The 22,229-nt window shown below is 37.8% G+C and overlaps 5 protein-coding genes and 1 long non-coding RNA gene across 6 annotated transcripts; 3 read left to right on the top strand and 3 right to left on the bottom strand.

Moving 5' to 3' along the window:
• The first annotated feature begins 1,100 nt into the window (after positions 1 to 1,100).
• LOC120249907 (nicotianamine aminotransferase 1) lies at positions 1,101 to 6,675 on the top strand. Its single transcript, XM_039258617.1, has 8 exons — positions 1,101 to 1,236; positions 1,366 to 1,646; positions 5,030 to 5,372; positions 5,471 to 5,683; positions 5,806 to 5,865; positions 5,959 to 6,114; positions 6,200 to 6,293; positions 6,410 to 6,675. The coding sequence occupies exons 1-8, from the start codon at positions 1,219 to 1,221 to the stop codon at positions 6,526 to 6,528; spliced, it is 1,284 nt and encodes a 427-aa protein (XP_039114551.1). The 5' UTR covers positions 1,101 to 1,218; the 3' UTR covers positions 6,529 to 6,675.
• Positions 6,676 to 9,448: 2,773 nt separating this feature from the next.
• Positions 9,449 to 10,778, top strand: LOC120283550 (gibberellin receptor GID1C-like). Its single transcript, XM_039290252.1, has 2 exons — positions 9,449 to 9,596; positions 9,697 to 10,778. Exons 1-2 carry the CDS (start codon positions 9,558 to 9,560, stop codon positions 10,678 to 10,680), a joined length of 1,023 nt encoding a protein of 340 aa, XP_039146186.1. The 5' UTR covers positions 9,449 to 9,557; the 3' UTR covers positions 10,681 to 10,778.
• A 3,846-nt stretch (positions 10,779 to 14,624) lies between these two features.
• Positions 14,625 to 17,233, bottom strand: LOC120283677 (myosin heavy chain, non-muscle-like). Its single transcript, XM_039290393.1, has one exon. It carries the CDS (start codon positions 16,961 to 16,963, stop codon positions 14,975 to 14,977), a length of 1,989 nt encoding a protein of 662 aa, XP_039146327.1. The 5' UTR covers positions 16,964 to 17,233; the 3' UTR covers positions 14,625 to 14,974.
• A 76-nt stretch (positions 17,234 to 17,309) lies between these two features.
• LOC120283679 (DNA damage-repair/toleration protein DRT100-like) lies at positions 17,310 to 18,893 on the bottom strand. Its single transcript, XM_039290394.1, has one exon. It carries the CDS (start codon positions 18,573 to 18,575, stop codon positions 17,400 to 17,402), a length of 1,176 nt encoding a protein of 391 aa, XP_039146328.1. The 5' UTR covers positions 18,576 to 18,893; the 3' UTR covers positions 17,310 to 17,399.
• Positions 18,894 to 19,417: 524 nt separating this feature from the next.
• On the bottom strand, positions 19,418 to 20,973 carry LOC120283680 (cysteine protease XCP1-like). The gene is given in 5 exon segments (XM_039290395.1): positions 19,418 to 19,693; positions 19,779 to 19,919; positions 20,001 to 20,105; positions 20,108 to 20,238; positions 20,322 to 20,973. Coding segments are annotated over 5 exon segments (1,050 nt in total). The 5' UTR covers positions 20,779 to 20,973; the 3' UTR covers positions 19,418 to 19,477.
• Positions 20,156 to 21,275, top strand: LOC120283681. The gene is made up of 4 exons (XR_005543316.1): positions 20,156 to 20,290; positions 20,379 to 20,550; positions 20,619 to 20,799; positions 20,983 to 21,275. It is a non-coding gene; the product is annotated as an uncharacterized LOC120283681 (long non-coding RNA).
• The last annotated feature ends 954 nt before the right edge of the window (positions 21,276 to 22,229 follow it).

The following is a 22,229-nucleotide window of genomic DNA, read 5'->3' as shown; positions in this document are numbered from 1 at the left end:
GGGATGGGAGTATAATTTCGGGGTTGGGTATTTTTGTGGATTAATCTCTTGAAAAATCACCCATCTTTGCTTTATTTTCACTTTAGTCATCCAACTTCAAAATGTATCAAAATGGTCACTCAAGTTATAAAAATTTTCACCCGACAGTCACCCGAGATTTTTCGGTGCGCAATAGCCTACGTGGAAACCGAGTCAGCGAATGATGTCCACATCATCAAGCTTATGTGGCTTGTCCACATCAAATTAAGTTGTTGAGTCAGCAAAACAACCGACACCTCAGCCTTTTCTTCTTCTTCTTCTTCCTCTTGGATTCTTCTTCTCTACCCTCTACTTGTCATTGTTCTGGAGATTTCTGAACTGGTGATCAAAGTTTCTCCAACTTCTTCATCTTGATTCCAATGTGCAGGAGTGAGCCCTCTTTCCTCTGCCGTGAGTGGAGGGAGTTGTAGGTGATGTCAATCCGGCGAACTAGGCTTCTATAGAAAACATCATCCGAAGAGAATACTCGTACCATCTCATAGGAGCGAGATCGGTTGCTAGGAGTGAGGATGAGGTTAAGCGATGAAGAAATGGAAGAAAGTTACACAAAGAATAGAACTTCATCACCGTCATCTTCATTGGGGCAATAGAAGAAGAATCTGAGAAGAAGGAGACCAAGAAATGGCTGAGGAGTCAGGTTGTTTTGCCAACTCAGTGACTTAATCTGACATGGACAAGGCATGTAAGCCTGATGATGTGGACATTAGCCACTGACTTAGCTTTTAAGGTGGCCACGTAGACTACTAGGTGCCAGAAAATCTCGAGTGATTGCCCGGTAAAAGTTTTTATAACTTGAATGATCATTTTGATATATTTTGAAGTTGATTGACTAAATTAAAAATAAGATACAAAGTTGGGTGACTTTTCAAAAAGTTAATCCGTATTTTTGTTAAAATAATAAGACCACTGTCTCTCCGGAATATAATGTTAATTTTTAATTCATTTTTAAAAAGTTATGGACAAACCTCTCTCCACGTGCAGCAAGGTATCACAAAAGAATTTCATTATTTTTAAAAATAAATAAATAATAAATAATAAAAATACCAAGATGCGGTAAGTACACAGCGAGTGACGAGATCGCAGAGGGGTTCCTATAAAATGCACACCGCGCTCCCAGCCTCTCCATCTCACTCCCAAAGCTCGGAGTTCAAACCGAGAAAAAGCTTAGCTTGATCTCCAATGGCGCCGACCACGCAGGCATGCCTCTCTTCCCTTCTTCTCTCTCTCTATATATCTATCTATCTATCTTTCTCTCAGTTTGTTCATCAATGGCGTCATCTTCCTCTTGGATTAACGCTATTAATTCCTTGGTGAAAACGCTCTCAGATCTCGGCCAACAATTCTAGGTATTCATCACAGACTCAGAGCTCAGCCGGAAAGTCTGATTCGCATGTCAATAAGCAAAAGACTTCAATTAGAGGCATAGTTGCAGAGCTCCTTTCCTGCGTCAACCCCGACAAACCCTTGGTCTCACTCGGAGTCGGCGACGCTTCCGTGTACCCTTGCTTCCATCGGGGCCAGGACGCCATTAAAATCCTCTCGGATTCCAATTCATCCGGTGAGTTCATCAGCTACGCCCCTTCCTTCGGCCTTCCTAGTGTTCGCAGGTGCGTGTCGATCTCGCTTTTTCTTTGGATTCCTTGATGCATTGGTATTTTCTATGGTTGAGAATTTGTCCCTCTTCTGCGCCTCTCATTCACGTGAGTGTTGCGCAAGCAAGCGAATGTGACTCACTGGATTTTAGTGTGATAATCTCTCTTGATAGCATTTTCATTGACAATGTTAGCCTATTTTTGCCAATTTCTATCTCTTTGTACCACCATTCACATCATTCCCGTTCTTGAAGATAAGGAATTGCGTGAATACTGTGGTTAATCTTGTTTTTATGCGCACCTAGGTTGCATCTCTTCTGGATTTGTGCGACAAGTTGACTTAGTTTTAGTACTATATGGGAAGCGATTCTTATTCATGATATGAACAAAGACCATCCTGATATGCCTGCATGAGTAGGTATGATATGTCTGCATGAGTAGGTAGGACTTGAATTGTATGACACATGGGTATTAAAGGAGAGCAAAGTTTTAATCTTTCTGTCAGTAATATTATTTTATTACTATTTATATACTGTATATTTTGATTCAATACTATTTTTCAATTATGTTTGTGGGTCTAAAAAATTCTCCCTAAGAGAAACAGTGGTTTCACTAGTTTGAAATTATAAGGTAGAATTTTTTTTGTAAAAGACCTGTAAACTATTATAATTTATGCACTTCTATACCTATTTATTTTTTTAATAATAATTTAAATAAAAAGCACTTGTTATTTATTTGTCAAATATATATTTATATTAAAAGGAGGTTGTACAATTGGCATCCTCCTATGCGTTTGTCTTCGGATAGTCAATATTATTGACGTCTCTAACTTGTAGTAAAAGTTAGCATGTCAAAGAGGCGTACAAGAGAAATGTGTAGAAATATGAAATATGAACTTTTTGTTTCTCATTTTCTACCAGCACATGTTCTTAAGGGGCACTTTCATTTGAGTTGATGTGGCTATACCAATCCTAGAAGTTCTATGGATTTGTTTGGTAACTTAAGTCATTGGTTTATTTTCTGCGACTCTATAGTGTTAATCCCGTGGCATGTGCTTCCACATATACTTCAAAACTGTTGAGTTGTAGAGATCCCTGAATATCTTACGAAGTCTGAGACATTTCATTAGTAATGGGTTTCCTTAATTCCTTGGCTGTGTATGCCACACCGAGGTTGCTTTGCGTGTCCTACTAAACCACCACTTTATATATGGTGCATAATAAACTAAATAAGTCTTCTTTTTGTTTTGTTTTTTTCTATGAGGATAAATATATATATATATATATATATGACTATGACTTTTTAATTGGTTGGCACCAAATCCTCTCTACAAAATATTTTTATTTTAGTAAAAATTATTTTAAATCTTAATTTACACAAAATTAGAGTATAAATGTTAAAGTACAAGTACGTTGAGATAATGACATTATGTTTATATACATTCTTAATAATGTGACTAAAAAACTAATTTTGAAATCAGGAATACAAGTTATAAGAATGTAATAAAAAAAGCGAAAATCTTATTAATAAAATATCCATGTTTCCTTTTCGGTGGTACCTTCTCTTGATCATAAATATAAAATTTTGAAAATAGAGAAAGATATCAAAATACTTTATTTTAATGGTATCATCACGGGGTGTCTCCAATTAATTATCTTGATACAGATTAGTTATTGCCTTGAATGAGACTTACAAATAATAAGACAAGATAGCTAATTAATGGTATGAAATGAGGGATTCGTTAGTTCTTATGTTAAGGGTAAATTATAGACGTACAGACGTCATCAAGATCAAAGGTGTATTTAGAACTTGTGAAATTTTTTCTAATTATTTATCAAATATCTCTCGTCATTAATCATTATGGTTATATCCAAATGCGCAATTGCTTGTGTTCTGTTTTGAAAAGGTCAATTTAAGCATATATTTATAGTCATTATATATTAAATTAAATTAGATGTTTTTTTTTATTGCTTAAACTTTAGATAGGTCATGAACATAGACAATCTGAAATGTGCTTGAGAGTCATATGCATATCAAAGTAGTGACAGAAAATCTAATGATTTATCCCTTAGAGCTGGGGCAATACACCATGACGATCAAATTTATCAACTTTCTTGTATATATGTGTACAATTTTCACTGGCCCGGTCCAGTGCATCATGATCTATTTAAGGAGTGAGTTTGGTTATGAGCTGTGGTTGTTAGGATCATCGAAACTTATATCGTACCTATAATTGGGACCACGGGTGAGCTGTGAGCTGTGGCTGTTAGGGTCATCGAACTTATATCCTACCTATAACTGGGACCACGGGTGGATCTTAATACCTAGTGTTGGAGAGACCGATGTAGATATTTTAAAAATTAGGTAGGCTGAGGCTACGCATGCTGCATAGGGGTGGCAATAATCTGTCCGGACCCGCCGGCCCGGTTTTGTCCGGCCCGGAATAAAAAGGGTTTGGACATAAGGTTTGCAAATGCGGGCCGGGTCCGGACATGGCTTGGTTGTCCGGATTTAAATCCGGGCCGGGTCCGGACATAGAAATTCGGACAACCGGGCCCTTTTAACCCATAAAACTTTAAAAGCCCACAACCTTAGGCCCATTTGTTTTAAGCCCATTCTTCTAAAAACTTTAAACATCTATTGTTTTCTATTAAGACTTAGATTTTTCTATAATTTGAGTTGAGTTTTGGATTATTAATGTTTTTTTTTGCATTTAATGTGAATTAAATTATTTTTGTATAATTTAATATTTGAGCGAACTTAAAAATAACTTATAGAATTCGGACAAATTTGGACATCCGGACAACCCGGTTTTAAAATAAACCGGGTTTGGACATACCAAGTTTGTCCAGATTTAAAACCGGGCCGGGTCCGGACCCGAATTTTTGCCACCCCTAATGCTGCACATTCTCACTAATAATGCTGTCAACTATCAGTGCAAAAGTTTCGAACCGCTTGTATTAAGGGTACGGATGCGTTTACTAAGTCAACATCTTCAATAGTTATTAATCAATATCTAATCTAATCATTACTTGGTCTAATGGCTTTTAGTTTAGAAAACCCTCTAGTTTGTTCACCAAAGGGCCAAACAATGAGTCTTCAAGTAATATTTGTGTCATCCTCCTTTATAACCTAGCATGTAATTAAGATTACATCAAGCCTTACCTACCTTGATTCAGTGATTGAATCAGTCTGTCCTCATATCTAGCATCCTTCTCCTTCGGCTTAAAAATCAACACATGAGTGCGAAGTTTGCATTCGTGAGCTAACTATATTAAATAAAACATGTTTTCTTTCTCTTAAAAAGAAAATAAGATTGAGTTGGGATTCAGTAAATAATGTCTATGAGTGAACACCTTTAATTTTGATTGATGTCTTGTATGGTTTTGAACACACAGGGCCGTGGCAGAGTACTTGTCATGGGAAGTGCGGCAAGGTATAAAGGAAGAGGACGTGTACCTAATGGTGGGCGGCACACAGGCAATTCAGGTGTGCACCGCGGTGTTGGCCACCGGGCGTGGCGCCAATCTGCTCATCCCGCGCCCTGGTTTCCCACTGTACGAGGCTAAGTGCTACCTCAGTGGCATTGAACCTCGCTTCTATGATCTTCTCCCTGAAAAGAACTGGGAGCTGGACCCTTCTCAGCTCCGAGCTCTCGCTGACCACAACACTGTTGGCATCGTCCTCATCTCCCCTAACAACCCCTGCGGCGTCGCCTACTCCTCCTCCCACCTCCTTCAAGTATATATATTGTTGTGTTTCTTTAAAGCATCATCTCTTTTTAATTAAGATTTTGAATTTCACAAGTGAAACTAATCTTTCTCTCCTTTTTTTTTCAGATTGCTGAAACTGCAAGAGACTTGAATATACCGATTATAGCAGATGAAGTATATGGGCATATGGTATTTGGAGGTGGTAAGTTTGTACCGATGGCCTCTTTTGCTCATATTGCACCTGTGATCACCATTGGTTCCTTGTCAAAGCGCTGGATGGTTCCTGGTTGGCGCATCGGATGGTTAGCCTTTGTTGATCCTTATGGATCTCTCAAACAGGTTTCCTTCTTAATATATATATATATATATATATATATATATATATATATATATATTTGGTACCTTACACAAATAGACACAATTAAAATGCATATCATCATTTCTTGTGATTATGGTAACAGGTCAAGATGGCAACTGAGACGCTTATGAATATATTTTGTGGTCCACCTTGCACAATCCAGGTAAATTAACAATTCACGTTTTTTAAGTCCACTTTACTACTTAATTTACTCACTTCGTTAACTATATATATTCATCTGTAATTCCCCACACAGGCGGCAGTTCCTAGTATGTTATCAGCTTCTAGTGAAGAGTTCAATAACAATGTCATGAATATATTAGAGTCCTCAGCAAACACTTTGTTTACCAAAATAGAACAAATTGAAGCTCTCAATGGTTATTCAAGGCCTCAAGCCTCCATGTTTATGATGGTTAGGCTTCTTATTATACTCCTTTCCTATACTCCAGTGAATCATAAAAAGTGTGAGGCATGATAACAAACCAAATCCATGGCAGGTTGAAGTGAAAACAGACCTTCTTGATGGGATCGAAAATGATATGGACTTTGCCCGGGCCTTGATGAAAGAGGAATCCGTGCTGGTTCTTCCAGGTTACACTCTTTAATTATGTCACACAGTTAAAAGTTGTAATATAATAAATATTATTGTAAATATATTTATATTTGTAATATCTTAACCATGAATGATGTACATATCCTTCACTCAGGTAGTGTCCTGGGATTAAAGAATTGGGTGAGGATATTCTTTGGAGTACCCACTGAGCTAGCAAGAGAAGCTGGTGAGAGAATTGCATCCTTCTGCAAGAGGAGATTGCTGGTAAACTAGAGTTTAAATGGGGATACAAAGCACATATGGATCATATGTATGTCTCATATCCAAATTAATTTATTCAGAATAATTATATTGAGTGTACCCCAGTACTGCTTCTTGAACTATTATTCTTAAATAAGAAAGTTAAGTTATTGAAGTGCATTTCCATTTATTATTTAATTGCCCTGCAATCCAGAATTAATATTACCAGTGTTTTTCTAATATAAAATTATGAGACATTGTTTTTGGGTTAGTTAAACTGGGTCATGTGGTATCTTGGATTTTTGTTGAGTAGGACTTGGGGACTGGGGGAGGTGCAATGTATTATGTAGCTTTATCTCTAATTCAATTATTGTTTGTGCTCTTGAAGTTTGGCATGGTTGCAGTATGTTCCTGCATGTGGGCCTCTCTCATCCTCATTAGTCACAAGTCAGAAGCTTAGCCTCTGTCTGTCTATTATATTAATTAATAAAGAGAAAAGAAGGTGCTTATGCCTCTTTAATTTTCAAAAAAAAAAGGAAAAGAATTGGAGAACAAGTCTTTAGACGACTTGACTTGTGATAATTTTATCATCCTTATCACCAGCTTTGAGAAGCTGGTGATTACGATTGCAAATTTCAAGCATTACATCATGGTACATATATATACTTAATTCTAGTTTTAATTAATTTTTATCAAAATATATGTATATATATATCCATATGATAAGAGTATACACGTCATAGATATCATAAAAATAAAATAACCTAAAAAGTAAATAGATTAAATTATAAAATAAAATAAAACACACTTTAACACCTAATATCATATTTTATTTTTATTTACGACATATGATAAGCATATATCAGAGATCTAATATAATTTCGATTCTTAAAATGAACACTCTATACCATAGACCTGATATTAATAAGACAAAAAATCATTAATCAAGTTTGTCAATTTATTTATTATTTAACATAAAATATTTGGAGGTCACTCTCTTATTTATAGATTGATTAGGTTAGTGCAACAAATAGTTTTAATGCATCAATTTTATTTATGCAAATTTTTATCAATTAAATCTTTATATATATATATATATTACTACAAACAGCATATACAAAAATGATATCATACTAATAAATCTTTTTGCGCATTTCAACCCTAAGATATCACTCTTCCTACACGAAACTTATAAAAACTCATATTCAATCCATATATACCATATATTGTCAAGTGTTTTCACCATTAAACTAACCAAGTGTTAGGTAAATATATTCCTTTAATAACAATTTTAAATCTTTCGAATATAATTTTATTCATATATTATAAAATAATATTTTATTTATAAAATAATCTTTGATATTAATATTTATTTATGATTTTTTTTAAAAAAGTAATAAGTGTACGTCAAGGACCAAGTATCACTAGGTAAAATAAATAAAAAAACATCGTTATTTATTTACAAGTACCAAAAAACTTATCATCTTCATAATAATAAAAAAGGAAAAGTACAAAAAAAACTCATGTGGTTTTCGAGTTTTGCAAAATAAGGAATGAGGAATTTTTTTTCGATTCTATGATATGTGGTTTTCTAGATTTGCAAAAAAGGGAAAAACCGTTATCAAGCAATTAACGGTGTTAACTCACAAGGACAAAATCGTCATTTTATTTAAAAATCAACTTATATGACATAAAAAATATATTTTTTTAAAAATTTATTTCTCTTCCAAAAATTTCACTAAACAAGAAAAAAACTTAAATTCCAAAAATCAAACAAAAATCACGTTGAAAAAAATCTTATTTTTTTAAAGCTCACATAGTGATTTTTACATAAATAGATAATTTTCGCCTAAAAAATCGAAAAAAAGTTAACGCTAATCTGCTTTTTCCCTTTTTGCAAATCCTGAAAACCACATATCATGTAATCGAAAAATTTCTCATTCCTTATTTTTCAGAAAATTTCGAACTATATGGGCTTTTTACTTTTCCCTAAAAAAAACACACACGCATCTCTATTATTTCCTATTTACCGCCCAAGTCTACTAGCACCTTCCAGCTTGCCACGTTACCCACTATCAACCACATTACGTGTTGCATCCTCAGAAAGCCACCAAGCATTAATAAACCATTTATGATATCATCTTCATCATCCATTCCCCATTTCCCCCTCAAGATGCACCACAACCCACATTAAAAAAAAATAAATAAATAAAAATAAAAAAAATCCAAGAAGCACCCTCCTCCATTCACACTTTCCCTGTCCAAGTTTCACACGCAATCCTCTTTCACCTGTTCACATAACTCCCCACCCCCCTCGTAAGTCCATGACATGACTTCCCATTTTTTGTTGTTTTTATTAAGATAAATGTGGAATAAACCACATTTTATTAAAAAAAATAAAAAAATAATAATACAAAGAAAAAAAATCTCTCATCAGAAATGAAAAAATACAAAATATAACAAAAAAATAAATAAATAAAATAAACATAATAATAAGAGAGGGAGAGAGACATCTAAATAGTCAAAAGACACCATCTCAGATCTGCCTAAACAAAAATGCCTAAACAAAAAAAAAAACATCTACTCCTGAGCTGTATCCTAAGCTATATCATCTCAATACCTCACTTTTCACTTATTATTATTATTATTATTATTATCCCTTCAACCTCATTCATACCCAAAACCCATCCTAATAAATTAATCCAAATAAATAAATAAAAAGTACACACACGAAAAAAAAATAAAATAAAAAAGGTATACTTTAGTAGTAGTAATAGAAGTAGTCTATGACTATGAGAGAAGGTCCCAAGTCTTTTTCTTGTCGCCTTGCGCGCGTGTTTCTCTTCCCTCTCACTCTCAGACCTCTTTTGTCGTTTTCCCCTTTTTAAAAATTAATTAATTAACTATTTATTTATTTATTTTTAATTACAAAAACCCTAACCAATCTTCTATATTTATAGCAACTAGCTTAGGGAAGACCAACCTTGCTATCGGGTCCCACGTTAACGGTTTCCTTCAACCCCACCCGAATCCGCTTCTCCTCCTCCTCCTCCTCCTCCTCCATGGCCGGCAGTGAAGAGCTCAACACCAATGAATCAAGAGTATTTTTTATTTGTTTCAAAAAAAATTTCACTTTATTTTTTCTTTCCAATTATTTTTGTTTTTAAATTATTAATTTGAATTATTTTCAAATAAGTTCAGAAGGTGGTGCCTTTGAACACATGGGTTTTGATCTCAAACTTCAAACTAGCTTACAACATGCAACGGCGACCTGACGGCACGTTCGACCGTCACCTCCACGAGTACCTTGACCGTAAGGTCCCCGCTAACGCCGTCCCTGTTGACGGCGTCATCTCTTACGATCGTCTTATTGACCGTTCCACCAACCTCCTCGTCCGCGTCTACCGTCCCTCCGATAACGTCGTCAACTTCCCCGTCATCATCTTCTTTCACGGCGGCAGCTTCGCTCATTCCTCCGTCAACACCGCCATATACGACTCCCTCTGTCGCCGTCTTCTCCGTCACTGCACCCCCGCCGTTATTATCTCCGTTAACTACCGCCGTTCCCCTGAGCACCGTTACCCCTGCGCCTACGACGACGGTTGGGCCGCGCTTAAATGGGCCGTTTCCGAGTCATGGCTCAAATCCAGCCCATTTTTCCTCGCCGGGGATAGCTCCGGCGGGAACATCGCGCACCACGTGGCCGTTCGAGCCATCTCGTCAGGGATTCCGATCTCCGGCAACATCTTGTTGAACCCGATGTTCGGCGGGGAGCAGCGCACGGAGTCGGAGCTCCGGCTGGACGGCAAGTACTTCGTGACGATAAAAGATCGAGATTGGTACTGGAAAGCGTTTTTGCCGGACGGCGCCGACAGGGATCACCCGGCGTGCAACCCGTTCGGGCCGAAAGGTGGGAGCTTGGACGGAGTTTCTAAGTTTCCGAGGAGTTTGGTGGTGGTGGCGGGATTGGATTTGATAAGAGACTGGCAGTTGAAGTACGTGGAAGGGTTGAGGAATGGTGGGCATGAAGTGAAGCTTGTTTTGAGAGAAGAGGCCACCATTGGGTTTTACTTACTCCCTAATAATGATCATTGTCATGAGGTTATGAACCAGATTGCCAACTTTGTTGTTGTTGTTGTTTCATCTCATCATCATCATCATCATCATCATCAACATCTTTCTTAATTATTATTATTATTATTATCATCATGATGATAATAGTTCTTATTGATGTATGGTTTTAACGTACCATACATATTAGCTTAGAGGAAAGTTTTCTGTTTTGTTTTTGTAGTGTTTGTGGTTGTATATATATATATATATATATATATATTGTGTGTGTGTGTGTGTATGCATGTATGTATTTATTAATTAATGAATATATCTCTTTGTCTACGGATAAGAATGTGTAAAGAAAGATGGGGAGAGAGATGGGGAGATGGTGAAGTGAGATATGAGAACATTGTTAAACTGAAGAATGAAAAGTTAATTAATATTAAGGTCTACAAAGTTATAAATAATAAATATTTGATCATCTTCGAATATAAAAGGTTTTTTTTTTTAAAAAAAAAAATTTATCTGTGTTAAAAATGATTTTGATAGAGTGATCATCCTCAAAAGATAATTATTTTGGAACATCATCATCCATGATAAATACGTGGAACATACATAGGTAACAAAATCAAACGAACATTAATTAACCGGGGTTGAGATTGGGTGTAATATCTCCTCCATATTTGCTTGTCTAAGTCTAAGTCATCAATTTTCAGATAAAAAGAAATATGAGATTTAATAATCAAGAATTTGTTATTATTCCTTGGAACATCATTTTGGAGTGTAGTGTATGTAAAGCTTCCAAACATGGGCTAGGCAGGGACTCTTCATGGACTTATTCAATGGTTCTATAGCTCTTGACAGGGACTTGTAAACCCTTGTTTCTTATTTGACCCTCTTTGTTAGATTCCCTCAAACCAAACCCTAACGCTAACCCAATTTCAGAATTTAGACTTGACTGTGACTCTGATGGAGGGATATTTTCTTTTCACTATACATGAAAAAGGGTTTTGCTTTAGGTGATAATTCAAGTGCTTCTTCACATGTGTTTTATTGTTTAGTTTTATAAACATTTATTAATTATTACATTGTCTGACAAAGCAAAGACTAACATAAGGCAGCAATCATCTTTACACAGAATTATGAAGTCATGCTTGTTCTATTCTGCTTTGCCACTTGTTAAAAAATAAATAAATAAATAAATAAAAGCTTTCCTACCAAAGTATGTCCAAAAGGACAAAAGAAATATATTGTGAAAAGATGGGAGGAAATATATAGAGGGAAAGAAGGTTATGTTGAACTTACAAGACCAGAGGAATCTAATGCTCAACCTGACCAAATAGTTTACTCAAGGAGAATTGACATCCTACAACTTATTTTAACATCATTTTTTTATGGAGCATTATTATTTATTGTTCTTATATGTCAGTGTCACTGTGACATTAATTTCTATTTTCAGAGAATCTGATTGCACATCTCAGTGATCTCACTGTTAGTGCCCTGATTTGTCCTCATCTTAAGTAGTGATTTTCTCTAAAACACACTTACTGACAAAATGTTGCGCCAAAGCAGTGAAAAGAAAGCATACAAGAAAGCAAACATAAAGAAACAAACAAAGAAAGGGTTATTGTGACTGGTGGTCGTAAAGACTAAAGAAGTTTTCCATTTATCATGTCAAATAATTAAATTTATATTACATGACAATTTTATTAATAAAACATTTTTCTCTATTTTTTTTTAACTACAAAGTATTTGAACCACACAACATGACAACAGGAAGCAAATATACCAGACTTCTACGTCATGATTATATACACGAAAAAACCTTAACAAGCTTCGACACAAGTGCAAAAACGATCTTCAAAAATAAGTAATATACAAGAAAACCCATCTTTATTCCTTTAATATCTGGTATGGTTTTTTAGTTCTCTAAAATCACATCACAAGTTGACAAACAAAGCGTCTCAGCATAACCATAAATAAATTTTTTTTATAACCACAATAGAACTAGTCTAAAAATTAGAGCAATTTAATAAAACAAATAAATGTTTAATATTATATAATTCAAAGACCATATCATAAGGCTGGACAAAATCACGTTATCATAGAGAGACCCAAATCATTTGGTTATTGTGGACTCATTCAAGTAATGTTTATCACTATTGTCCAGCAAACATCCAAACGACCACCCTTGCAAAGTGGGGAAACGGCGCCTACCCCTCGCGAAGCGACAACTGAGAGGCGTCTACATAAGAAACGGGTCTCTAGAATACTAAAATGACAATTATAACTCTGATAAGTGATAACCCACAGTAAATAAAGGGGCATTTCAAGTCTTTTTAGAACAGAGACAAGGGTTTTGGACCTTTTCCTAAAGAGAGAAGACACGTGGACCATCAAGGAAGAGACGTTTCTCTCCTTGGAGCATCTAGCTTTTATATGTCCTTCCAGAAAAGATAATGAGGACAACAACAGGTGTGTGGGTGTCTGCGTTTGCATGTGAAGACAAATATAAAACGAGATTGCCCCTCAACAAACCTCACATGCAACGCACCAGCGTTGACTTGTCAACTCTAGGGTTAAACTTTCATTGGTTTGGTTTGCTTCTCTGTTTGAGATGGTGACTGGCGGTTTCATACGAGTGAAAATTTTGGGGTTTTAACGTGTCAAATTACTAGAAGAAAAGACTCTGAAGTTGAAGGTCTTATTGACTAAAGAAACTAATAATAATAACAACAACAACAACCATGATAACTAGTTCTAGTTTCTTCAATTATTTTATGTGGATAGGTAATAATTGTTGGAAATATAGTACCACATCGGTTGTGTAATAGAATTGTAATGGGTTTATATATAGGAATAGAGGTTGAGTCACTAAGTCTTGAGACTCTTTGATGTAAAACCCCTAAGCCCATATAAGGGCCCACTAGTAGCAAAAAATATAAAAATCCAACACTAGTATCGGAGAAATATAGTGGAGCCAATCGATGCTGATCATGAGTCCACGTGTGTATGACCTCCATGTGTGTGTAGGGACCTCCGAGACACAAAAGTAGTGTACAGAGTCCCCAGTAAAATGCACCTCCCGGTGTACAAGTCCATGCAAGTTCGATCGCTAGATTGAACTTGAGGGAGTGTTGGAAATATAGATCACACTCGGTTGTGTAATAGAATCAGAATGGCTTTATATATAGGAATAGAGGTTGAGTCACTAAGTCTCGAGACTTTTCGATGTAAAAACCCCTAGTTCTCATATAAAGTTCCATATAAAGGGCCCACTAGTAGCAAAATATAAAATCTAACAATAATAACTTTGTCATCTTCTATGATTGCTTGGCACATATGCTTCTAATTGGGTTGGACTCTTTGCATATATAAACTTTTATGTCAGATCTGTTTCCCTAAAACTAAGAAGATGAGTAATTGCTGATACAATTTATAAAACTCATGTTTACTCATATAACTTTTAATAAAGCATATAAAAATAATTTATCAAGACACAAAGCCAAGTGTTGTTCATCAAGGAGTATATAAATAAATATCCATTTCCCCAAACTTTGTGTTGTTCATCAAGGAGTATATAAATAATTATCGATTTCCCCAGAAGTGTAAGGGAAAAATATGATGGTGAACATACATGTTTATAATTCTCTCAAAAGAATTAAGGCATAGTATACCACTTCTTTGACTGGTTCTACCTAGAAGTGCTTAACTTGTATTAGAAGGCTTCCTTGGGAGAAAGAAAAAGGTTTATCCAAATAAATCAAAATGCCCAGAAGGGCTTAACTTTGGGAGTTGGGAGAAAGAAAAAAGGTTTATCCAAACAGGACCTTATGCATATATATGTGTGTGTGCATTGTGGTTTTTTTGCATCAATAGTCTTGTGTTTGCTAGCAGACTAAATTTGTCACAAGGAAGTAACGCCCATGAGTTTCTATTTAAGTATGCATCCGATTTAAGATCTATCTACACGTCAAACCAAACTTCTTAAATTGACCAAGTCAAGATTGACTGGGCATCCGTTTTAAGATCTATCTACACGTCAAACCAAACTTCTTAAAGTGACCAAGTCAAGATTGACAGCATCAATAGTCGAATTCATTTTACAAGGTTCAGGTCCATGGTCCATCACTACTTGAATGCAGTTCATTAGTACACATAAACTAAACTACAGCACCATCATGATATGTTGCTCTTCTTCAGTTCTTCTAAATTTGGATGCTAAGACACAAGCAGTCTACCAATCACATTCAGTATAATCAGAAAAATAGTAAAATACTTAAATTGCATACTAAAAGCTCATAGAAAACAATGCAATTATTGCTTCCAACACAAAAGAGAGCTTCAGTGTTCACCTGAACAAGCCAGAATTCTCCCACTAATCGATAGAGCAGAGCTCCTGCCCGCATGCAAGCCCAGCAAAAAATCAGCGTCCTCTTGCAGCATAAGCCAGTGAGATGGCAGCCACAATGGTCGAAGTGGCAGGGTAAACCCATCCCCATCGCTTGCTATCATTCTTCGCCTTCTCTTTTGCCAATCTAGACTCAAAAGAATCCCTGATGACCTTCATCTCGGCAGCGAAATTTCTGACCTCTTCATCCATATCATCATAATCAGCATTCATGTTCTCATCTTCCATACTCCTCAGCATTGTCAGAAACCGTGTGGATTTAGACTCAGAAGCCTTTAGTTTCCTCTCTATCAACTCCTTCTCCTGCATAAGTGCAACAACACTCTTATTTTTCACTTCATTGTCAAGCTGTACATTTTTTATCATCCCCTCAAGCTCCTGAAGATTTTCCTCGATGACACTCTTGCTTTTCTTCAGCTCCTCAATTTGCATTCTCATCCCATGGGAAATCTTTTCCCCATCCCTCTCCAATTGTCTGGCATAATCCTCTTTCTCAGCCAGTTTCCTCTCAAAAACATCCTTTTCTTTACCTATATCTGCAATTTTGTTGTTCAACAAATTCATGTCTGCAACCATCACTTGTGTCTTCGATTCAAACATCTCTTTCATGTCTCTCTTCTCCTCCTCCACTGCATCTCTAATCTTCTCCAATGTCTTCACACAAAGCTCAAGCTCCTTGACCCTTCCTCGAAGGCTATCCATCTCAGCAAGCTTTCTCTCAAACACTTGCCTTTCATTACCAAAGGCCACAATCCTTTGCTTCAATTCCTCTACGTTTGCCACCATGTCCCGCTTCATTAATTCAAACCCGATTTCCATTCTTTGCTTCTCTTCCTCAGCTGAATCCCCCTCGCCTTCCAATACCTTAACACAATGCTCCAGCTCTGCAATCCTTCCCTTCAAGTTATCAATCCCTGAATTAAAACTCTGTGTCAACCTACAAGCATCTGCCTCCGTCTCAGCAACCTTTCTCTCCAATGCTTCTTTTTCACTACCAATCTCTGCAATTCTCACATTCAATCCATCCATCTCCACAAGCATCCCCTGAATCTTCCATTCAAAATGAACCTCCATGTCCTTCTTCTCCTCCTCAGCAGAAAACTTTGCAACCCCCAACTGCTTGATGTAAAGCTCCATCTCCTCCATCCTTTTCTTCGCCATATCAATCTCCGCCCTGAACCTCATCTCCATTTCTGCTTTCTCACCCTCAACCAACTTAAGGTAGAGTTCTCTATCCGCCATCTTCTGTCGCAGCTCACCGATCTCCGCCATCAATTTCAACTCAATCCCCTTTTTCTCTTGCTCAAGAACACTCTTCTCAGAGTCCAGCTGTTTAATGTAAAGCTCCCTCTCAGCAAACCTTCGACTAGCCGCCTCCTCATCATTCACCAACTCTGCCATCCTTCTCTTCAATCCATCGATCTCTCCGCCCAATCTAACCTCCATTTCCCTCCGGTTCTTCTCAAGAGCATTACTCCCAACCTCCAACTCCGCAATGAAATGCTCCTTCTCCACCAGCCTACGCTCAACCTCCTTCTTCTCCACCTCCAGAACTCCAAGCTCCAATCGAATCCTATCCACCTCTTCTCGATTTTTCATCACGACCTCCATTTGTTCCACAAGGCATACAATCTCGCATTCAAGTTCCCTAATCCTGATCTCTTTAAGATGGAGAGATTTCTCGATCCCGACCCTCTTCCACGCCTCATCATCGAGGCGCGAGAAGGCATCGAGAAGGAGATTGGAAAAGGAAACGCCAAATACCTGGTGCTCGATAGAAGACATGAATCCATGCTCGATGGAGAGTTCGTCGAGCTTGGATCGAAGGTCAGCCAGCTGCCCACGATGCTCCACCGTCTCCTTGAGGAGCATACTATTCAGTGTCTTCAAGTTCTCCATCTTGTCCTGCGACGAATCCATAGCCTTCTCGGTCACAGAAACATCACTTGACCTCGTCGCCGGCGCCGGCGCCGCCTTCGTCTGGGTGTTCTTCTTCTTAGTCATGGAGGCGCAATTCGGATGAGGCTAGGGTTTTGGATGGAGAGGAATGAAAGGAAACGAGAGCGAGACGTTCCTTTTATCATGGAAAGAGAGGGAGAGGGAACGCTACGTTTGAATTTCGAAACCCCATGTGAATGGACGGCCGTGATTCCTCATCTCTTCATTATTATCTCTTCTCTCCTCGGGTTCCCAACCGCCACTGTTTTTCTTTGGTTCCTTTGAGGTTTTGCATCGTGATCTGAACACGTGTGATGTCAATGCAATCATGTGGTGCAAAAATCAGAATTATATTCACTTTTTCCAGCAAAAATAATTACAAAATGTCTTTCTTTAACAAACCAATACGAAATGAATTAATCCTGAATTATTTATTTATTTTTTCTTTTTCTTTTTTAAATCTTCTCGTGATGGTGAAACACGAATCTCAAAGCAAGGACAGTCACTCCCTCAAGCGCGCGCACTGGTCCTTGGGTCTCGTCTTCATCGCGCCGCCGCGGTTTGGACACTTGGCCCCGGCCGGCGGGAGCATGCAGTTATACTTGAGGCACAACGTAGTGTTATCCGGCACCCCATTGATGGGGCCCATTCCCTGCATTCCAGTCAGGTAGTTGCGCTGCAGGTACAACACCCTTATCCTGCCCTCGATCATCGCCTTCAGGAACTCGGCCGGGAGAACCCCGGTTAACTTATTGTCATTGAGATACAACACCTCCGCACCCGCTAACGCTGCCGGGATCCGACCCGTTAAGTGGTTGTGGCTCAAATCCACGACTGGTGTTCCGGCAAAGCCCGCCGCCATCCGGACGGGGCCGGAGAAGAAGTTCCGCTGGAGCTGGAGACTGGATATTGGGAAGGAGAAGATTCGGCCGGGGATCGGTCCGGCGAGCCGGTTCGAGCTGAGGTCGAGGTAGTTCAGCCGGGTTAGTCGTGGGAGGACCTTGTCGATGCGACCGGAGAGGAGGTTGTTGGAGAGAGAGAGGTAGCGGAGAGAAGAAGGGAGAGGCGGGATTGGGCCGGAGAGGGAGTTGCGCTTGAGATCGAGGCGGAGGAGAGACGAGCCGGAAGGGAAGGAGGGGATGGGGCCGGTGAGGCGGTTGTGGCGGAGGCTTAGGTAGGAGAGGGTTCGGATTTGGGGTAGAGTTTGGGGGATGGGGCCGGAGAGGAGGTTGGAGCTGAGGTCGAGGGTCTGGAGGAAGGGGAGGGAGGAGAGAGAGGAAGGGATGGAGCCGGAGAAAAGATTACGTGGGAGAGCGAGAAAGCGGAGAGAGTGCGGGAGAGTTGCGGGAATAGGGCCGGAGACGCGGCCGGGGACAAGAGAGAGCTCGGAGAGGGCGGTGAGGAGGGAGAGAGCCGTGGAGTCTAGATGACCGGCGAGACGCGAGGGGCCAGCACCAGAGTCGCCGAGAGCCAGCATGGAGACGCGGCCATTGTGGCATGTGACGCCGGGGAAGGCGCAGGGGTCGGCGGTGAAGTCCCAGGCGGCGAAGAAGCGGGAGCCGGGGAGGTCGTAGAGGGATTTCCGGATTGCTTGGAGAGCAAGGAAGTCGACAGGGTTGAGAACCCCGAGGACTGAAATGAAATTTAGGGAAAGCAAGAGGATGGGGATGGAAGCCATGGGAAGATGGACTGAGGTTCTAGGGGGGTATTTGAAAAAGGTGAAATATGGGAAGACTTCAAAGTTCAAACAAAGAGCTTAGCTGTAAATGGTGAGAAGAGCATGAAAGAGATTAATGGCGGGAAATAAAAAAAGAAAAAAAAAAACCAAAAAAAGAGAGTCTTGGGGACGAAGCCTTGTGTGAGTGTCTTTTTCTCTTTGATTGATACTCGCATCGATGGTGTTGCATTCATGGTTCCTGGTGCTCTTTTCATGATTTTGGCTTGTGGGTCAAGCCTGGAGAAGTACTGGGAGATTGGGGTACTATTACTACCATTATTCACACACTTTGTGATGAATGAATCAAAGATGCTGATTATTAATGAGACTTATTATTTTTGTTATTGATTTCATTTTTGCAGGAACTGGAGATGTGTCTGTTGGAAATGCTGCAGTTTGCTCCTTTTTTTTTTATTATTATTATTAAAAAAAGAAGGTCAGTATATGTTATTATTAATTTGTTTTTCACACGTATGGCAATTGAGAAAAGGTCTAAATGATAAGTGAATTTGTGGTAAGTGATGTGATTAAGTGATGGACCAGTGTGTTCCAAGAAAGGTTGGCATCTTATCATTGTTATCAATGAGTCTCTCACGCATGCATCCATTTCTATTTTAGCAGGAGACAATAGAGGATCCAAAGAATGCTGGCCTTGTTAAAGGATTCTTCTTTAGAATAAATAAATTAATAGTTGTAGTTTTGTAGTTGGGTTTGGTTTATGTGGCACCACATTCTTGTTTACTGCTTAGTGTTTCCTGCCTGCACTGCTATTTTACTGACACTGGACAGGATATGTCTTCCACTTTGTTTTAGAATAGCTCACATGTTTCTTATTGTAGTTTTAGCTTAATGAAAACACTCTTTCACTTCTTTTTTGTAGGGTAAGATGCCATTTTGTTTATGCCACATTGCCCTTCAGCTTTTTTGGTGTTCCTTTTCATCCTTATGTATCCCTTCTCTCCCCAGTCTGGTCCCCATGAATTTTTCACTATGATGTAGTCATGGCCCTTGCTTGTTCCATACCCTACTGCTGTTACTCCGTGATCCAATTCACTCCCACAATCACCATCAAAGATACCCTGCAGTTTTGTTTTATAATTTTAGTAAATTTAGAATGCATTAATTCTTCTTTCTTCACGCAAGCAAGCGGCAAGTCTTACTTACCCCTCTATAGAACTGAAAGTCTTGGCCAGAAGCCTCTATGGCAACACTGACTGGCTGGTGAGCCAGTGCTTTCAATAGACTCTCTTCATTGTTTTCTGGCACATCTTGATAGCCACTAATAGTCACTACTTGTAGCTCACCCTAAATAGAAAAATTAGATGTTCAAACACTGAATGCCATTTTTATATATACTCTATGCTTTTGTGCAATGTACTTAATTACCTTCTTCTTGTTGCAAGTGCCTTCTTCCATGAGATAAGGGTATTCCTTCTCAGTGTGAAGTCCACCATTGGAGACAATGAAGGAAAAGACATAGTCCATCAAACCTCTCCATTGCATCCATTGTTATCTGGTTTATCACAGTCAATCAGCTCTTGCTCAGACAGAGATGTTAGGTTCCCTGTTACAATTTTGTTTATTCCCTCCACTGCTGCCACTGTTGAGAAAGCCCAACAACTACCTGCATTTGAAGTCACCAATTAATATTTTTTTTCATCTATATGATATAATCTGTGAGTACATTCAATGTCCATATTTATGCACCGCATGCTCCTTGATTCTTGACATGAGTAACTGCACCCTTCTTTCTCCAATCCACAGATTTGGGAAGGTTGGCAGCATTTTCATACATGAAAGTGGAAGTGGCATCCCTCTTTGTCTTCATCAAACCAAGATACTTGTTCTTGAACTCTTCATGGCTCAAGTCTGCAAACTCATTCAATCCAAGCCAGTAGTTGCTGATCATCTTGTTCTTCTCATCTATGTGTTTGAGGTTGGCCTTGAATATCTCAAACCTTCTAAGTTTCTCCTCAATGCCTGAATAAATCCTGCTGTGTTTAGCCATCCAGGACTCAAATAGATCAATGAGACTTTCCTGGGATTTTAAATCATCCTCTGAATATCCCATGATTGAGAAGTCAGCTGGGAAAGCCATGCATGTTATGAGGAACATGGAGAGGAGGACTACTAGTAGGAAGAACTTGGTTTTGGAGGAATCCATGACTTGTATCTTGAGCCACAGGTGCAAGAAACACACTTATTTATATGCTTCTCTTTATTATATTCCTTGAAAGCAAACTTGTTGAAGTGTTATGCTGTCTTTTGAGTACTAAACTTAAAGCATCTGTTTGGGTTTAGCTTCAAGCAATCTCTTATTGATGAGTTTTAACTTGAGAGTTTGTGTTTGGTTATTGAAAATTTACAGGAAAGAAAGTGTAGTTGAATTTTCTTCAAAGATCAGAAAGGAACACTGTGCTTTAACAAACATGAACAGCTTAAAAAGTATCTCCAGGTTGTCTGTCCGGAGAGACAGAGTGCCAGTGTAGATACCCATTTTAGTGCGCTGGGCTTCATGAGATGTATGAATTTGGTGGTACTTGTTTAATTAATGAAGCTTTAAACCTTTTATTCTGTTCCACTAGGAAATGGCCAAACACTAGGAACATTAGAAGGTGTGGTATGACATTGTTTGATTAATTTTTTAATTTTACTTGTTATTGTGGGTATTCTAGTCAGAATAAAAGAAGATTTTATAAGGAGAGAGCGAGAGAATTGGAACATAAACAAGGAATAAGATCTTATCTTATCTTTAAAATATAATCCTTAATTTGATCGGATCTAAAACCCAAAACTTCAGTAACTCAAATTCATGAACGGAACATTATTATTATTATTATTACTATTATTATAAATGCTATAAATTAATAGTTATAAGTTATTACTTGTAAAAGCAAAACAATCCTTTTTCCAGAGTTTTTCAAGACTGAAAGTTTGATAATGATAGACAAGGTTGGATAAAGTTGAAAACAAGCACACCAAAATAGTTTGCATTTGATTTTCCAACTAATCTAACAACCAAGAACTCCACCCTGAATTCACAAGTGGCGGCCTTGGAACCTGCCAAGAACTCCCCCAAAAGAAGCAAAACGTGACAAACCACCTGGATTACTATCTTATTAGTTATTACTACACATCGACATTACAATACTTATACTAAAAAGGCCTTTTTTAATGCCACCCCTGTGAAATATAACCAAAATTATTTATTACCCTTTATTTATTTAAAAAAAGTATTCATATTATCTCGCTAACTTAGTTATTTGATAAAAAAATCCCTTTTTTTTTTTGGACACCATTTGATAGATTATTTTTCAATGTTTTTGTCAGAAATATCCTTCAATAATTTTAAATAAAAATACAAAATAATAAACAACAAAATAAGATATTAAACATCAACAATAAATATTAAACAAAAATATTACATTCTAAATAATTTTTTTTGGTTACACATAAACGCATAATATTAAATAAAAAAATATAATTAATAAACAGGAATTATATTTTATAAGCGGACCAAAATTAAATTTTTAAACAAAATAAAATTAAATTTTTAAATAAAAATAAATAAACTGGAAAAAAAATCGTATAAAAAATTGACATATCAATAATTTT

The sequence above is a fragment of the Dioscorea cayenensis genome, chromosome 19 (assembly GCF_009730915.1).
Source record: "Dioscorea cayenensis subsp. rotundata cultivar TDr96_F1 chromosome 19, TDr96_F1_v2_PseudoChromosome.rev07_lg8_w22 25.fasta, whole genome shotgun sequence".
NCBI classification, from domain to species: domain Eukaryota; kingdom Viridiplantae; phylum Streptophyta; class Magnoliopsida; order Dioscoreales; family Dioscoreaceae; genus Dioscorea; species Dioscorea cayenensis.
Note: the sequence above shows the minus strand (reverse complement) of the source record. Positions and strands in the feature narration are given on the sequence as shown.